Source organism: Coturnix japonica, chromosome 4 (genome assembly GCF_001577835.2).
Source record: "Coturnix japonica isolate 7356 chromosome 4, Coturnix japonica 2.1, whole genome shotgun sequence".
Classification (NCBI taxonomy): domain Eukaryota; kingdom Metazoa; phylum Chordata; class Aves; order Galliformes; family Phasianidae; genus Coturnix; species Coturnix japonica.
Window position 1 is genome coordinate 28,252,879 of NC_029519.1, and position 18,700 is coordinate 28,271,578.

At 42.9% G+C, this 18,700-nt stretch overlaps 1 protein-coding gene across 1 annotated transcript in view; it reads right to left on the bottom strand.

Moving 5' to 3' along the window:
* The window catches only part of NR3C2 (nuclear receptor subfamily 3 group C member 2), a 188,604-nt gene that overhangs the window by 3,840 nt on the left and 166,064 nt on the right, over positions 1-18,700 (bottom strand). The window contains exons 6-7 of the mRNA XM_015861097.1: positions 11,816-11,946; positions 7,824-7,981 (exon numbers count right to left, since the gene is read on the bottom strand). Coding sequence (XP_015716583.1) covers positions 7,824-7,981; positions 11,816-11,946 — 289 coding nt within the window. The remainder of the gene's footprint in view (positions 1-7,823; positions 7,982-11,815; positions 11,947-18,700) is intronic.

Genomic DNA, 18,700 nt, shown 5'->3' on the forward strand with positions numbered 1-18,700 from the left:
GATAGTCCATTTGCAAGCAACGAAGCGAAAGACAAACAAAAGTTCTTAAATCTCAAACTGATGCTTCACTGTTGAAAAATCAGCTAATGAAGGGAAACCGCATTACCACCACCAAGCTCATTTTTCAACATTATTACACTTTTCTTTTCACAAAGAGGTGAACACCTCGAGTCTGCTATCAAAAGTGTTGGTGCTCCACACATCTATGAAAGTATAGCCTTCTGTCTTCAGGGTAAAGATCAGCCATAACCCACAGTATCTTTACATCCCAGCTGAACACGCTGAGCTAATAAAATTTGTATTCATATGTAGATACCTTTTCTGTTTTCTTCTCCTTAAGCTTCCAGAGGCACTATTCAAAGAAGTATTAGTTCTTTTCAAAAATGAAGTTCTCTGGATTTGCTAACAGCACAATGTGTAGAACTTGAAAAGATAAAGATTTCTAAGGAGTCCCTTCATGACAGAGAAGGAAACTTCTATGATAGCTCAAGTACTGAGTTGCTCAGTGTACAACCTCCGCAGATCCAACATGCACCTTATGTTCAGCAGCAGCAATCCTTTAGCTGGCAAAAGTTTTCACCAGTGAAACCCTACCACAACACCTCCCATTTGGGAGAGGGCTGCAAGTTAAAATCCTAAATGGCATACAGATACCATCAGCTTCCAGGTTTGTGGAGAAGAAAATACTGCAATGTCTTAAAAGCACCAATAAATTTGGTCAGGATTCTACCTTGTCTCAAGTTTTGTTCTTCTCATTTGTGAGCAGCAGAGCTTTGTTTTCCTCTGTACCAGATAGGAAATGGACCACACTACATGAATTACAGGCTTTTTTATCTGTCTCCACACAAAATTGCAGACTGCTAGTTAAGTCAAAATTACACACATTCAACTGTAGTGCCTCCTGTCCTTACAAAAGATTTACACATTTCTGCTCGTGCCGTTATCAAATACAAGTTTGTTGTTTCAGTTCTCAACACAGAGAGTTGTACTCTGCAATAAGGGCTCAGTTAAAGAGGAAGGAAATTAAAATGTACTCCAGCAAGGATGAAAAGTAATCTCATACAGGCAATGTTGGACTGCCCTGCAGCACCATACTGTACCAGTCATTTTCAGAACTTTCACGGCTGTTCTTGCAAACATATAAGCAATTTATGAACCCTGAGGAAATGCTGGGATCACTGAGATGCAAAACTTGCTGCTCTTGAGCACAACAAGAGTCTGTTTGCCATTGCTTAGTTTGTTCCTGATCATCTGGCATGTCATGAGGTAATGCTAATTAATTAAAACAGATGTACTCTTAAGAAGTAGCATAGACAGAATTTGGTTTTCAAGGAAAATATGCTGATGTTCATAAGTTCAACTCCAGCCATTAGGAAGAGATTGTTCCTTCCTACACCATACACAGAAGATAGATATATTATTATGCTGGCTCTTGGCAGACAGCCGCCATCCTATTGCCTCTGTCATCAAACAGCAGCACAGCAAACCAAACCTTATAAACCAAGCCCTGCCTGGACACCGAAAACAAGTATTAGCACACTTCTGAACAGATGAGGGGGTTGGGGCATCTCTGCCAGCCCTTGCTACCCAACCAACCATGTCATACCAGTGTCTCACCTGCTGCAAAATTGAAGCTAATTCCTGCCTCACTATGCCAATCTTACAATTTTATTGTTATGCTGTACTTTTAAAGTAATGACTTCAAGTGCAGTGATCTAGGTATCACAGAAAGATATACTCAGAAACCATTAATTCTGCCTTCATAGCTAGCTTTTAGACATATTAAGTATACACGAGTATGTGGACACGTAGAATAAAGGGGAACTGAAAAATATCAGCATTTGTGAAGAGAGTGTAATCTGTTCCAAGCAGTAAATGAGGTAACAGTGCAGTAGGGAAAACAGGAGGTGATCACAGCTGCTGTCATAACACATGATGAGGGCCACCACAGGGGAGAAGAAAGGTTAAATTTACCCAGCAAATAAAAAAAATATCATCTAGAACTCTAAAACTATTTGGTCTTGGAGCCTTAAGATTAATATGTTCTATACCAGCAGTCCTCTCAAATGTCTGGCCCCTTTATTCCTTTCTTAAAGCCAAGTTACCAACTTCAACATACTCAACAACCATCAGTCACTGTAATACAGCAACAGCATTCAGAGCTCAGAGTTGAAGCACACATATCACGTGTGTAACAAGAACCGCTGTGCTATCATTAAATAACTAGCTTTAAAAGCTGCATTGTTTGGGGGCCTAGTACTAGTATTTTATATATATTTATATATAGGCATATATGATTTTTTTAATAAAGGAATCGACATAGGAGAATCAGAAGCACTAAAATGGTAATACTTACAATATGGTAAAGTTGGCTAGCAAAGGCTACAGAAATGACTGGCAGGAGGGAGAAGGAAGGCTGAGAACTAAGCAGTGAGCAGTGCTCTTCCCTGCACGTGGTTCAAATGTGCTCAAATGCTGCCCAGCAGCCTTGGCACCAAGGAATGAGAAATTCAGGTTCCATAGGCACTGTTAGTTTTGAAATCTGAGTCCTGCTTCTGCAGCCCAAGCAACATTCATCTGATATTACAGCACACCAGTTCACTTGATTTGGAAGTGCTAAGTAATTTAGCTACACCTTTGCATTAGAAGAGAAGCTCCCTCTCCAATAAGGAAATTAAAAGCTTTTGCTACTATTACCTGCAGCCATTACTGACAAAACCTCAGCATTCTCACACCACAATGACAGTCCCAAAACTTTACTTTTTAACTTAATGGAATGAGTCTGTGCCTGTTTCCTATGAAGCTGGAGTGGTGTGCACTGGCAGGAGGCAGCTCCCTTGCATCCAGTGCTTACTCTCCCTCAGAACTACCAAGGAAAACCATTGCCAGCCAAGTCTCAGCTATTCCATTACAAGCACAGCCCCTTTTGCTCCCAGTCCTTCAGAATTCCCAGGACCCAACTCAGTGATTCCCCTGAGGGCTTCAGCAAGCTGAACACAGCACGCCAGGATGGCTCGGGCAGCTCCTCAGGTATGTGTGGTCTCACTGGATACCTACTGGGTGCTCTGTTCCATCCCTATGAAATCTGAGACTGTAAATGCAAAGAGTGAAGTTGCCCACAGAACACAGAGGAAAAGAGGCAAATCCAAGGAAGGAAGCTTCTGAATCTAGCCATGCTGCATGTTTACCATGTGGCAGTGAGGAGTGAAAGACAGATAAGAAGCATATGGATAAGACACAAAAAGCATCTAACCAGAGCAAACAGGGAAGCCAGTTCTGCCTGGACAGGTGCATTTATCTCACTTAGGAACTGCACTCATTCCACCCCCCCCCTTCCATAAACACATGTGCACAGAAACCACAGCACTGCAGGTAGCCTAACTCTTGACAACTGGACACACCACAGAGGAACCTGAGCTGAACTCACTTTGTATACTCTGAGGATGCATGAGAAATCAGAGACACACCAACGAAATATCCTGAACCCCTGGCCAGGCTAAGCCTTGGGCCAGGCCTGCCTTGTTCTATTGGGGAGCTCTGCTGCCCTCCAACAAACACCTCATACCGTAACAGAGGATACTCAACCACAGCGAAGGGAGCAAAATGAGCTTTAAAGCAGCCCACTGTCTGTGCTAGGGAGCTGGGATGTCACTTCACAGACACATATTAACTACTACAACATGCACACACCTACACACATAGCTGTAGTTTCTGCAGTGGCTGCAGAGGGATGAGGGGTTAATATTGCCTCTCTGTGCACACAGAAACACCTCCCCACAGAATCCAGGTGCTGGGACTACACAGCTCATCAGTAGCGGGACACAGCCTTGGCACGTCAAGAGCAGCAGTGAGTGCACCCAGAGGTGCTGGCAACAGCTGAGGGGCCCATCTGCAGCTCTGCATTTGCAGGACTGAGTACATGCAAGAGCACATTTGCATCCACTGCAGCGTGTCTTGCAGATCTGCCCCTGGAGGAGTTGTGCCTTCTTCCCACTGTCAGCTTTTTCAGCGAGTGTAATCCTGGCTCTCTCAGCCTACGGAAAGATCCACCTCAGCTATAAAGTATTCCCTTCAGGAACCATAAAAAATTAATTATTCAGCAGCATGAGCCTTAAAGAATTTATTTTTGTTTGGCAGAAAATATCAACAAGCAAATGACAGAGCAGTGCACAGCCTTGCCAAGACAAGGGGAAGGTTCACATTAGGGTTTAATGTCATGGCATCGAAACAAAAGCCCTCTTAACTCAAAGTCTGTTTAGTATCAGCCAGATTGAAACCAAACTCAGCTTTTGTTCTGCAAACCGCCTAACCATACCCTAAGCTCTGTATATGAAACGAGGCTTGCCACACGAGATACAGCGCTTACTGCCAAAGCCAACAGGAGATGCTGAGGAGGCTCCAAATGAAGTTTCTGATACCATGTGCAGTACATCTGTTTCTAATGTTCCTGCATGCCGTTTGCCTGATCACACAGTGCAGTTCACCTATGGCCAAGCACCATGTGTATCTCTAGCTGACATGACCAAGCACACCCCTGGGCTCGAGGCTGAACTGTTTCCCTCCTGGGCACACATGGGCTGTCCTTGTGATGGTGGCTCTCAGCATGTAATGCTGTTGTGACACAAGGAAAGCAGGCCAGACTCGAGAGAAAAAGTACAGCCTCTACATCAAGGAAATCTGTGGACTCTGTTGCTTCCCACAGTGCTCCTAGAAGCTACCCGTGCTGCCATGCAAGGATGTGGCAACCAGCTCACCTTCACTGTCTTACCGATGCAAAGGAGAGATATGCCATGAGACTGTGCTGATGCAGTCTGCAAGCACCTGCTGCTGCTGCAGCCACTGCTTCCATGCAGCACCATGCAGACACTGAGTGCTGTAGCATCGCACGGTGACACATGGGCACAGACTCCCATTTGCCTTGTTTGCATGGATGGATCTAGGGATGGATTTCCATCTCTGAGCTTTCTGGGTTTTGCTTTGGTGTTCACAGGCTTCATGGATTGTTAAGTAAAGCTGCTGATATTTCCAGATACTTCAGTGCCTACCTGGCCTTCTTGAAAATTCTCCGTTTTCCCCACCTCGGCACTTTCTTACCTGCACATATGTTCACTCTGTGGCTGAATGATTTAGAATGCAGAGCGACGTAAAACCATATTGTTTTTTGTTGGGTCTTTTTTTCCTTTCCTTCCTCATGTTACATAAGCCAAGCAGACTGTAACCTGATATTCCCATACGGCTTATTTCACGTAGCCCTCAGAAAGACTATTTAAAAATCAGGTCGATAAAAGGAAGCGTGAAGATGCAAAGCAGTGGTATCCCTTTATTCCTGGCTGCCATGCTCAGGTAAAAGTGAACTTCGCAATGGCGAGAAGCTGCTCTGATGCAAAAGCTGGAGGCAGCAGGGGGGGACTGAATAAGCATCAACCGTACACAAATCCCTTTGGGCTTGTGCTGTAAATGCCATCGCTGTAGCTACGGCAGCACACAAACAGGGGACTTCATCTCCACTTAGACTGCTCAGCACCATATATATATATTCTGATCCTCTAAAATTATAATGGAGTAAGTTAAAAATACGCAGGTGACAGCTGAAAAAAGTGTTCCTCCCAAGGAAAGAACTGAGCAGAAAATTTGCATTTCCGTGGATGGAGCAGAGAAATCCTGCACTACCTGGGAGTGGGGGCAGGGGAGCAGCTCTCACGGCTCATTAATATTATCACCGCTCCGCATTAGTTCCGATGGGTTTCAAAAACTGAAAACCGAAAAAATCCATTTTAAAGGGGAAAAATAAACAAGTTTCCTTGCTGAACGTCTCAGATAATGCCTCTGAAAGGAAGCGCTGCACAACCGTCTTTGTGGAGGGGAATGCCGGCAATAGGACTTGCCTTATAAAAGCCATTTGTAATAAAACGGCTCTATTAAATGAAAAGCGACATAAGACCAGCTTAATTAAAAATGAAATAAAGCATAAGAGCAGTCTGAGGGAGCTCCTCCTCTGGTTAGCTCAGCTTCCAGCGGTTAGTGCTGTGTTTTGGAAAATGTTTGTAGGATACTGTGGCATTCCCAGCAAGTGTGATCCTGCCACCCGGTCACCCGAACCGTGCAAACACATCCACCTAAAAAAACCAAACCTGAGATAGTGTTGATCCTCCAAAGGCTCAGAAAACCATCTAAACACGGGGGTTTGTGAGCTGCCCTGAGGTTCAGAAGTGAACATCTTGCGAATGATTTTATCGCCCACCCCCTTTCTTTCCACTAAAACACTACAACTTCCTTTGCTGGCACGGAGCAAGCGAAACCTGATCTCCAAAGAATGAGCTGTTACTGCAGTACTAATAATACTCTCCCTGCCTCCCACAAAGATTCTCAATGTTTTAATGAACAACAGAACAATATTTGAAAAATAATTCCATATGTACATTCTGTAAACAGACCTCAGGCTCTTATACAGCTTTGACCTGAAGTGCACTGTACTGTACTGTCTCTACAAAATTGAAATGTAAGTCAAGTACAAAGAAGTACATTTAAATTCAGGCTCCGAAAGCAAGACTTGTAGTTTCTTCGTGAGCACATTTACTCTCCTTCCCACCTAAGGCGGAATAGGACAGTTTTTATCTTTGCTGCAGTTTACCAGTTGTTACTGGGAGGTCACCCCTGAGTACTACTGGGTTCCAGCCCCAGCCTGTGGGATGACACCTCAATGCCACCCAAACCTGCTAAACTCACTCTTTGACCTCAGAAGCCCCCAGTCACTTGCTGACCATGACAGCTTCAAAGAGAAGGGGTGCCAGCCTGGCAAGCTCCAGCGCCCTGAGCGCTTGTGAGGCACTGCAAACCCCCAGGCTGGGGGGAGTATCATGGCCGGTCCCCTTATATCCTCACAGGGGGCCCACCTGAGGGAGAGCATAGGATGTGAGACCTATGATCAGCAGTGATGGGTATGAATGTGCCCACAGAGGTGTATCCCTGCCCTGGGGGACAGCAGGTTCTGCTATGGGAGTGCAGTGCTACAGCCCTGCTGCTGCTCAGAGAGTCAGGAGAGCCAAACTGCTGTGCTTAGCACTCCCATCAGACAGAACCAGCTTATTTATTCCCAGCCTAATGTTAGAGACACCTGCTCTGAAATCATAAGCTGCTCCTGTGCACCAGTCACTCACCACAACCCTGAGTTGTACAGAGTTGAGTCACCCAAAGCCTGGGTGTTTCGGGACTAAACTTTTAGTTTCCTACTGTCATCCATCACATCTCGTAACTGACGCATGCAAAACAAACAACCAGCACTGGAATGAGACAAGACAGAAAGAACAGCCTAACAACACAGCATATTTTATATTTGAAAACACCCAGTTAAAGCTTTGAGTAACAAAAATGGCTCCAAAGTCTTAAAATATCTTTTCAAGTCATCATTATAAAAAAGCCCACCTGTAAAAGATCAGCAAATTAATTCAACATTTATCAGCAGATTCCCTGTATGGTGTGTGTGCACTGCGGCTAACCGAAGACCACAGCTAACATCATTTTTGCAGCTGAAGAGCCTCTGATCTTAAAGGAATCACTGAAAAACACACTACCATTTAAAAGAGATGGCGGCAGCAGGACCCAGCCCTTAATGACTTGTGTTCTCTTATTTTACTTGGCAATTGATGTTGAATTTGTCTGTTAACAACTTTTCCCAGACATTTCTTTAAGAATGTGCTTTGATTTCTTTTGTTTTCTATTTTTCTTTCCCCCTCTCAGAGTTAGCGCAATTAAAAACCACAGGTTTACGTTAACGGAAAGAATTTTACTCAACCTGTCTGCACTCCTTGAGGAGTTATACTTACATCATGCATGGAGTCGAGAAGTTTAGTCAGTTGGTAGAATCTCTGCCAGCTTTGCCCAGAGTTACTTGGACATTTAGTTACCATCTTCTTTAGTTCTTTAATGTAATTTGCCCTCATTTCTTCAAATGCAGCTTGGCTTTTGAGACCATCCTTGGGAACTGTCATTAAAGAGACAGTCTTACATTAATATTAACTGCATTGTTTAATTGTTCTGCTGTGCATACTTAAAAAATCACACTAGTCAATGGATGAAAGAATTAAACCTTTTACATAACATCCATAATTTTACAGACGCTGCTATAGAATCAATCAACATACAGATTTTCTAGTGATTCAAGCACCCTCTCCCCCTCTCCAGATCCATGAGTGCAGACTGTACAGCTGAGGCAGAGGACAAAATCGCATCTCGGAAATATGACACATACTACCCTCATGCTGAAACTGTTTTTAATACAAACCCAACCACACACACACACCAAGAAAGGCAGCTGTATCATGACTACTTCTTTAGAATCTGAAGATGTGATTTATCATTCTTGAATGATTTCCCACACTTCAGAGGGGAGGGGAAGAAATACAGAATTACAGCTGTGATGTGCAGGAATGCTAGAACAAGTGACATCAAGTAACATCTAACATTTCTTTGAGCGATAGTGAGCATCTGCATAACACCTAGAACAGAGGGTCTTTATTCTGCATGTAACAAGACTCTTTCCCAAATAGGCACCCTGACCCAGGGTTTGACCAGAACACAGTTGCAGCCTTTAATGAAAGTGCTTCTACTGTCCTATCAAAGTTGTCACCTGCCAAGGGAATCATTTCACAAATGGGCTAAAAGTGGAGTTCTGACACTCTCTACTGCAGCTGACTTCAGCAGTGCTAATTACAAAAACAAATGCAAAGTTTCTTTACAGGCTATAAGTACTCCTGCACTCTAATGGGCTCTGCAAAGAAACAGGAATTACTTACTGATCAGGTCTCTGGGAAACTCCTGTAAAGGTTATTAACAACATCACACAAAATGTTTTCATGTTTTAATACCTGGATTCATTGATTATCGCTTAACCGTTGGATATTTCTATACTCTAAATGTTAGTCTAGAGAAGAAAAACAAAATACTACACAGTACAGGATTGAGCTTATTTTCTAAGCGAGTTGGAAAGCTATGTCACAGTAAGCTGAATGTGAAGTTACTTATTAAAAAAGAATAAGGGGTGATCTTCCAATTTAGCTTACTCTGATTTAACATCTTGACAGAAATTGTCTTGTTCATCCATCCCCTTCTCTTTGAAATCCTGTAAACTGCCTTCTATCTCACTGTAATCACATAATAAGCACATAACAACCACCCAAAGTGCTCAAGCAGAGGCCTTAAGGAAAAGCACTTGTTATCTTCTATCACCAGTATCAACCAAAGCAATTTAGCAATGGAAAACAAGGAGGAATTCTGCCACCACATGAACAGCACGGACTCGGGACCTCCAAGTGCTCCATGGGGGCACGAGAAGGAATCTTCGGAAACAGCCTAGGAGGTGACAGCTCCAACCTGTCTACCAGTTGGTGAATACTGCTCTTTTCTATTTAAATTTTAAATTGTAGATGCCAAATATTTCCATCACTCAGCTGACAGAAAAAAAATAAACTGTCTGAAACAGATGTGCCAATTCGGTTAAAGCCAAATGAATATAGAGACATCAGTCAAGATGAGTAAAGCCATTGGAGCACACCGTGGCCCCTATGTTAAATGCACGGGCTTTATAGCTCCTTTAACACAGTTCCATCTTCCGAAGCGCTGCTTCAGCCACTCTTTCTTGGTCTCCTACTACGAATTTTAGTGTTCTGTCTGAAAATTATTATACCGTCACCCCAGCCAGATTATTGAGACAGAAAGAGAGACCACAAATAAAGAGAACTGAAGCAAAACATGAAATTCTGGAGGGTTGCCCAGTGTTTCTGATTCTACTTATTACATGCAGCAATGCTTTTGGCAAGTTCCCAAAATCTATGGTCTGTGGAAAGCAAAAAACAATTGAGTTGTAATGTGTGGTTTCTTCCACATGTAAATTGAGTGAAACTTCCTTGATGTGGTCATCATGAAAGTTTCAAAATAACTTGTACTCTGCTCATTACGGGGTTCAATAAAGAACTTAAATGAAAACGAACCCGTTTTTTTCTGTCCTAATGCTGTATCAAGGTGCAATCATTGGAAACTAGGTTTGCTGCTCTCTCAAATGACACTCTCTGGGTTTTACCACTGTCTTTGTTTCCCTTCTCCTCTCTTTCCCTCAGCATAAATATATTGACTCCCCCAAAACAAATTACTGTTAGTAGGTGTTCAAGTGACCGTGGTGTGCAGATCAAAGGGACCCAGCTAGCTGGAGTTAACTGGTGAGGCTAATCTCACCTAGCAGAGATATAATACCCACATAATATTAAAAATACCTATCTTAAAGAATGCATGCTACATTTTTAGAATGTCTTTAGGCTCTTTTTCTAAATATTCTCCCTTTCTAGTGCTGGTTAAAATGTAGGAGGACCACCTTACCTTGCCAATCTAAACATGCTCTCAAGAACACTTTGAGAGCTAAATCCCCCAAGCGCAAAAATACTGCGAGCTGCTTCTTGAAAGACTGTCAGGTCCTCACGGTCCCACTTTCCCCAGCAGAGCATCCCCTCGACTCCTCAGGGGAGCTGGGGGCTAGACCCTGTCTTTCTCCTCTCCTGGGAGCTGGACGGCTTCAGCAGGAGGGAAGAAGGAAGCGAGACAGCCAAGCCCAAAAACTTACAGCCCTGGGAAGTTTCTGTTAGCAGATCCAAATCCCCTCCAGCAGGGACAAGAAATGCAGTTTCATGTCTTCATTCATAGGCAAGCACTCTAATGTGCTACCAGTTGGGCAGGGTGGGTGAGATCAGAAGGAAATGCACCCCAGACAGCGTGAAAGTGTCCAGCCCACCACCGCACCTGGAGGGGACTGCCATTGGTCTTGACTGGATGCTGCAAATCCCTTTGTAGGCACCTTACTTTGCAGCAACTGTGTCTGTGCCACTGCAGAGGATTCAGCAAACTCCTGGGTGTCCTAACCAGCTGCTGACAGCACCCCCTGGGGTCAGACTCCTGCTGCTTGCAACTAAAAGCAAGGAGCAGCCCCTTGGATCTCCTGCTCCTCCTTTGCCCAGTCAGGGCCACATCCAACCCCTTTTTGCCAGGGAATTCTTGCCTGGTGAGTTCACTGAAGTGACATCACGAGTGCTCATTAATCAGACTGATTCATTATCTCATTGAGAGGTCACCAGAGTGAATCTCACAAAAAGGAGCATGAACATACATAGAAAAGTTTGTTTAAAGGTATTTGGCTTTCTCATCAAGACTGATGGGAAAGTACAAACTGCCTCTGTGTTTATACAATTGTATTGGGACTGAAAAAATTTCAGTAGTATTAGCAAGAGAATATCAACTGCCAATTAGTACATAGTGCTATAATAACACTGAGATTTCCTATATAAAAAAACCCAAACACAAAGCAAGACACTTTAGAGAAAAATAAAGCTTTCACTGTCAATTATTAAACTTTCAGAGTACTGCAAATGGGCTTACAATGCTCAGTTCAGTACATCTCCTGATCTTGGAGGTGCTGTTAAGTCACCCAAACCAGCAGCTTTGAGCATTGAGTCAGGGTTTATCCCAAATCCCTCAGAGAGCGAGACCACGTAGCAGTTGCATTTTCCTGGCATGCCTGGCTGACTGCATCTGTCACTAAACCAAGAGAGGGACCAAAGCCCCTTGCCCTGCCACTTAATCTGACGTATCAAGACAACTCCCATGGTAATGGAAAGCAAGACCTACTGATAAATCCCATGACATATAAACAGGCTTTTCCTGCAGGTCCGCTGGAAACAGATGGGCTCTTTTGTTTCATCAGTTACAATCACTGCACCTCTCTGTGATCTGGAATATTTTCAGGTATTCTCATGTAACCATGAATTGAACTTACCTGTACTCAGCAGCAGCAAAACTTTCATGATGGTGTACTCCTCAAAGCTGAGCTGTAAGCGAACAAACTGTAGACTGATCTGATGCATCCCCTGGCACAGTTCAAACATTGCAGACTGGCGCATCCGCTCCCTGGAGTGAGAAAAACAAAAAATCCAGAGGATAAACACATGAGGACACAAAGGGTACAAGGCAGTCTGAGCAGTAGGAATGTGAGACACAACCTGATAATCAAGCACGGATGTCAGTGAGACAAAGTGCAGCTGCCAAGCTCAGGTTGGGTGAAGGTGCTGTGGATGTGGCTGGGATCCTACCAGCCCCAGGGAGACGCTCTGTCTCCCTGCTCTCCACTGGCAAAAAAGCCACCAAGTGTGGGTAAAAGGTGTCTGAGTCATCTATGTTTGCTCAGTTCCACCATGGCATCTAACATCGTGACTTTCATCATCCCAAATAACGCACCCTGCAAAGACACAGCTGGCAGGACTGTAGAGTAAGTGCTTTAACAAAAAGCACAGCACAATGTTTGACTTCATGTTACGGCCTTCATGTGTACTGAGGAGTCTGAAGTCAAAAATCTATGGGGACAGCCATAGCCAGCAGCACTCATGCCGTCTTTCCCAAGTAATCTCCATTTCCAAATCTATGAATATTTTCCTGAAAATACACAAGGTCTACCCTTCAAGAACACAGGAAGAACAAGGGGAAATGATTTTCCAGCCACTGAAGATGTTGTTAATGTGCTGTGCTGGATCTCCTAGTGGGAACTATTAGACAAAATTGTTGCAGTGGTCTCATATTCAAACTCTAAAGTGTATTAAAAATGGATGCATAACAAAATTCTTTGTTAATACAGATTTCTGAATGTCACTTGTAAAATACTAGAAGTGCATGAGTTGTTCTCAGTTTACTTTTCTATCTTCCCACATGCTTTAATGCATCTAGCTTCAGATTCTAGCTGTGTTCTCATAGGCAGCCCCAGGCTAACCTATCCAGCATAAGTTGCAGGCAGAATTTGTGGGTTTTATTTTTTTTGCTGCTCTTTTGAACATGCTATCCCAAACCACAGAAGTTAAAGCAAAGAGTCACTGAGAATTGCCTGTCTCATTCTGAAAGTAAGATATGTATGTGGGTATTTAGATGAGGTGCTATAATTGCTCAGAGACCACTACTTTTTTTTTATTATTTTAAATGCTCAACAACAATTGTCTGTATTTCTTCAAACACTTTTTCACATAATTGAGGAACTGGATGAAGTTCAGCTAATTATTTTAACCAAGCAACAGGCTTTTCAAATATACAAATTGGCTGGTGAATGAGAAGAATCATACTGTGTGCAAACAAAGACTTACGTAATCTTCCTGGTGTTCTATTTCACCACTGCCAGAGCAGATTTTATTTTCCTCCTCCATACCAATAAAACGGACTCCCCATTGTTATATGGGCTCTACACTTTTCCCCTGCTCCACCCTTGTCTTGGGACTAAGAACTTCCAGATTTTTTTTTTTTCCTTCAATAGTAGTAGTAAATGCTTTGTTTATTTATTTTTATTATGCATCACAGACTGCAGGGAAGTAAACAAATAGAAGAAAATAACCTTTGAATGTTGACTGAAATACCACTTGGTCGGGCCTTTTAGCAGAGCAGTAACTGCTGCTGCTTCCACAGAGCACTGCAGGCACAACAGGTTGCTGCAGAGGACACACAGGCAACATTTGCACTCTCAATGCCACTGCTTGCTCTGAACACATGGTGAGTCTCTGAGAGACCCCCAGAGGGCAATTTCTCTCCTCCTGCTCCCCTCCCTCTGCTCAAAATAACCAAATCCTGCTCTAGCATGGAGATGCTGTGCCTCCTGATTGATGCTGAGGTTGAAAGGCAAAAGCCAGAGGGACCGTATTTTATAAATACATGAAAATTTACACCTCAGAAGCCTACCAAATAGGAGTCAAAGCAAGACCTATGCAGTACACTCATTATTACCTCCCTAGGGCACAGAAGACAGTCTCCTCAGCCTGAGAACATCACGCAGCTTTCAGAACCACTGCCTGCATTTGACCTCCACAGACAGGGGAAGTGCCAGAGCTTTCATCTGATACCACAAGCCACACAGCAAATAAAATGAAACATTTTGAGGTTTTGTCTCAGGTTTCGTATGCTTTCACTAAACACTATGGCAAAACACTCTCTGTGGCAGCTAACCTAGAAGTCTCCTGACTCAAGACCTTCTCTTCTTCTGCTCTGTACATTTCGTGACATTTTACACTTGATCCCTGAACTTTTCCTGTGTGATCGCTTTGCTTTCATGGATGATGACAGCCTAAATAGAGGAATTTTAGTAAAAGTCAGTTTTTTGTTCATCTTTTAACCATTTATTCCTTTATCTACTTGAAATACCAGATGATATTTTATCAGATAGGTAGAATGATATACAGCACTAGTTACAAATAAGGTTGATTTAGTGTACACTGAAGCAGTAATTTTAAATCAGATTCCTTCCTGAAAATCAGTTGATTTATTATTTAGAAGTTATTGCTAACTACAAATTATGCCTATTTATGACTGTTTAATGTAAAATAAGCACTTTGTGGAAGTTTACAGTATCGAACTTTGCACTAGATTTTAATGCACACAGTGTAAAATAAGAGAGTGCTGGAAAACTCAAATGCTAACATCAAGTGTCCTAATACAGTGAGAGTAACAACAAAAGCCATAGAAACAGTTCATTTATTGAGATTTGTAGGGAACACTCAATTTGGGGCTTGCTGATATAAGATAAACTAAGCTATTTCTTCCTTACTGAATGCCTTATCTAAGAATAAAGACCATCACGTCATCACAAATGCCATTACAGTCATGGGGAGAAAGTGGGGTAGTGTTCTATACTGCCCAATTTTAATATATACATTTACTTATTTAAGAAAACAAAACAAAACAAAACACTGCAAAAGCAGATCTATGTCTTACACGGCATATTTGCTCCTTGACATAGAAAACACAGAGTGTGAAGATCTGGAGTATAAGGTCATGTATCTTTATGGGGATATTTAAGAAGTTAAGTACATTTAAGTAATAAAAGGCGTGGAACCAAAGCTCTGAACCTGTTGTGTGGCTACTCATTCAAAAGCGGTGTCATTAGCTCAGTTTAGCTTAATCCTCCTTCATAATAATATGATTTAAACTTTACACCTTAAGTTAATCCATCTTAAGTTCCCTGAGTGTCTCCTTACAGGCTTAATGTAATGCTAGGATCACATCCTGCCTGACCTCTCCTGCAACCTCAGCAGTGCGGGCAGTGAGAGTGGCCACACACAACCACAGCAATTCCTCTCATCTACTGCAGTTTCAATCTGCTATTGTAGATCTTCTTTTACCACCAACCTCCTTCACTAACTGGTCACTAAATGACTTACTACATATCCCTGCTGGAACCAGACGGAGCATCCTTCCCTTCCTTTCTACTGGAGGAAGGCAGCGCAGATGCCCCAGGTGCTGAAATCCCAACGGCATGGCAAGCACCTTGGCAGAACAATGGGGTGCTGCTGTGGTTGGGTTTCTCTCAGTGAACAGCAGCAAACACACTCGTATGCAATCAAGAGAGTCCTAGGTACCTGCCTGAATATTTTAACACTCTACACTATCCTTAGCTCAGGCTGTCATGGTACCAGTCCCAACACATAAGCCTGCTTCATCCTCAACATCTACACAGAGGGAGCTGAACATGTGAAGGAGAACATGGCAAACCAGCCCAGCACTCCTTCTGCTCCCCTATCCCATGCAAGCAACTGCACTTTTGCATAGAAGTAAGTGACCAGGTAAAAGCCTCGAGCAGCTGGCACTATTTGTGTAAACAGGACAGGTGCCCCAAATCACCACAGAATGAGCCACCCAGCTTCAGCAGAGGCACACACTTAGAGCAGTCACACCGAGAAGGAGAACTCACAGGTTTATTCAAGGCATCCTGTATACCGAACTAGCCACACGTCTCATAAATATCTTCATGTGATCTTTGCAGAAACCCAACAGCCACAGCAAGACTCATGCAACTACTGGCATGCTGTACAAATATAACTTGTTATGAATAAATACATCGTAATTTATCAAATCAAAAAGTTGAGTACTGTAATGCTCATTAGGTATGGAGACTGTCACTCTGTAACCAAACAGAGAAACCTGCACATCAAAAAATATTCACTCAAAGGCAAAACGCAGCCCCAAACCAAACCATGTTTTATAGACTTTCTCACCGTTACTATTCAAAGCCACTGCACGTCTTCCCAGCCAGGGAAAGGAAGAAAGGGGAACCTGTGGTGGGCGTCTTGAAGATTCATCAGTACTCAAGTGGCATGCTGATAAAGCTGAGAAAAACTGGGCAAAAACATCCTCTTTCACAGCACCTCAAAGAACACACAGGCAGCTGAGCTAGTCCCTTGGCCTCTGCAGCTCAGAAAAGACTTAGGAAAAGATCTAGTAACTCTTGTAGCAAAGATACACTTTTGTGTCAAAGACACACTTTGTGCTTCCTGAGTTTACTTTTTTTCCCTGTAATAACTGTTTCCAATTTAATAATTAACAGCCTTTTTCTGCTAGGCTAAAATCTACTCATTTCAAAGTCATGCATCACCCAAAACGGTTTCACACTGTAACAAAAGCAAGCAAACAAACAAACAAAAGAAATCCAACAAGAAAACCTGCCAAAAGCTTGAGAAGTAGAAACAAGTTTGGAAACATCAGAAAGCAAGGTATGCTTTCCACTATGCCAGAAGGGGTTTGGCAGAGAGGAGTGAAACATCATCAGACACCCTTCTGGCAAGGCAGGCAAACTGCAGATACATGGGAAAAAGACCAGGGACACAATATCACAGAGTTCCCCACTCAGCTGCTCAAGATGTCTGATTAGAAATGCCTGTAACCTGAATCATCTTACCTGCTCTAGAAGGAGTTCACTTCTCTGGAAAAAGCTTTCAGATCCTCAGGCTGAGATGAAAAGAAGCTTATTATTATCACTGCAACTTACTCTTTCTTGGTGGACAGTTTTACTTCAACTCCATCACAAGATACAGTGGAAAAACATGACACTACACAGCAAAATTTGAACCTGTTCTTCAATCACTGCACTGCTTTGTGTGCGGCAACACTGAGAAACACACTATGCATCATTCTGCTCAATGGACTGTGCCCAGACACCTGTTTCCCATCTTGAGGCCATTATAAATGCAACCAAAGTCAGCAGTGCTGGAGCAGCATCATTAAGTTATTGCACTGATCGAAATCCAAGACAAAACACATGCAGAATTCAGACAAAATTCAATCATGAATTTTCATTCGGATCTTATTCAGCATTTTCCAGCCTCTGCTTACTCTGCAAGCCCCAGCAGAAAGAGAAGAAAACATGTTTCCTTCAACATACTGCCTTCAACCCTTAAAGGTTTAGAGCCTTCCTTTCAAAAGGAAAATGTATGTCAGCTCTCATCAATGGCAAATGCAGGCACCCAACCCTCTCAAAAATTAATTTCTGTCATCAGTTTTAACTACAGAGAAATTTGGGATATGCCCATTTTCCATCTAATTTTGTCAGTGAGCCATAAAAACCCACAAGCACCAAAAGCCCCAACTTTGACACCACCAGTGACTTTCTCGTGACCATGTGGCAGGCAGTGCTTTCCATAAGCCACCCTGTAGGTGGCTAAACTGGCCATGGATAAATGCAGGCTGGTAATCAGGTGGTTCAACTAGGGAAGCGCCAGCCTACAAGCAGCATAGAGGTGACTTATTCAGCCAGCTGTTCTACTGCCTTACACAAGGTGCCTGGTTACAACATCACAGCCCCTGGCTGATGGCTCTGTTTTGCTGGTGGAAACTGCTACCTCCTGCCAGTTCCGTGGGAAAAAATGGAAAACAGAAAAGTGCCATTAGCTCAGCCCTTAGTGACAACAGCCTGTGTTTTCAACACACTCCTCCACCTTCCCAGGGATTTCGAATGATATCACTGAAGTGCCCTATGCAGCTCTTGCCCATGTACATACTCCTTCACACAAAGGCAGGCAGATGCCCCCTCATCCTTCCTGCCAAGTGTATCTGAGGAGAACCATTATGCTGAACACTAGTGGACAAGGAAGCTTACCTTAAGATAAAACAGCTCTAATGACATGGCTGTCCAGGCACATAACCTTGCCATGTTTTAAATAGAACTTAAAGGAGCTGGTTCTGAAAAGAGAAGTTTTCTGCCCAGAAAGTCCTCCTGATGCTCCTAGAGAATATGACCCCATTTAACCAACACTAAGGAGTTTAAAGATGCTTTAAGGTTTCCAGCTAAACCTTCCCCTGCTATATGCCTATGTTGCAAAGGAACTGGCAACAGCTTCATTTGCAACAATTATTGCAAAGAGATTCAACCCCCAGACAGGAAAGGAAAACTTGTGTTAAAATCTAACCGAATAATCACTGTACAATTCCAAGCACACTAACAGCAAAAGAAGCCCCAAGTATCTGCTGCAATTAACAGTTAATTATGTAGTTAATAGAAGGCTGATACCAAATACTCTCTTTCGGTTTGCATTTGCATTCTGAAAGATGCAAATCACGATTTAAACGAGCAAATACATAATTACGCCTATACCAAAATTCTTTTTAAATACTTCATTCAATAATAAACGATGGTAATGTACACAACAATAAATATTCTTTTAAAGTTCATCAGAGAAAGTTATCGTTAGGCAGAAATGGTACTAATTGGGTATCATTTTATACACATTATGCAAGGGATCATTGTCACTTGCAGTGGTTCATCAGCAAAAATGCTACTATACTCCACATGCTGCAGCAGTTCTCTTGTACTAAAAATGCCTCAGAAATGAAGACTTTGCTCAAGCTGTCATGCAAAGCCTAG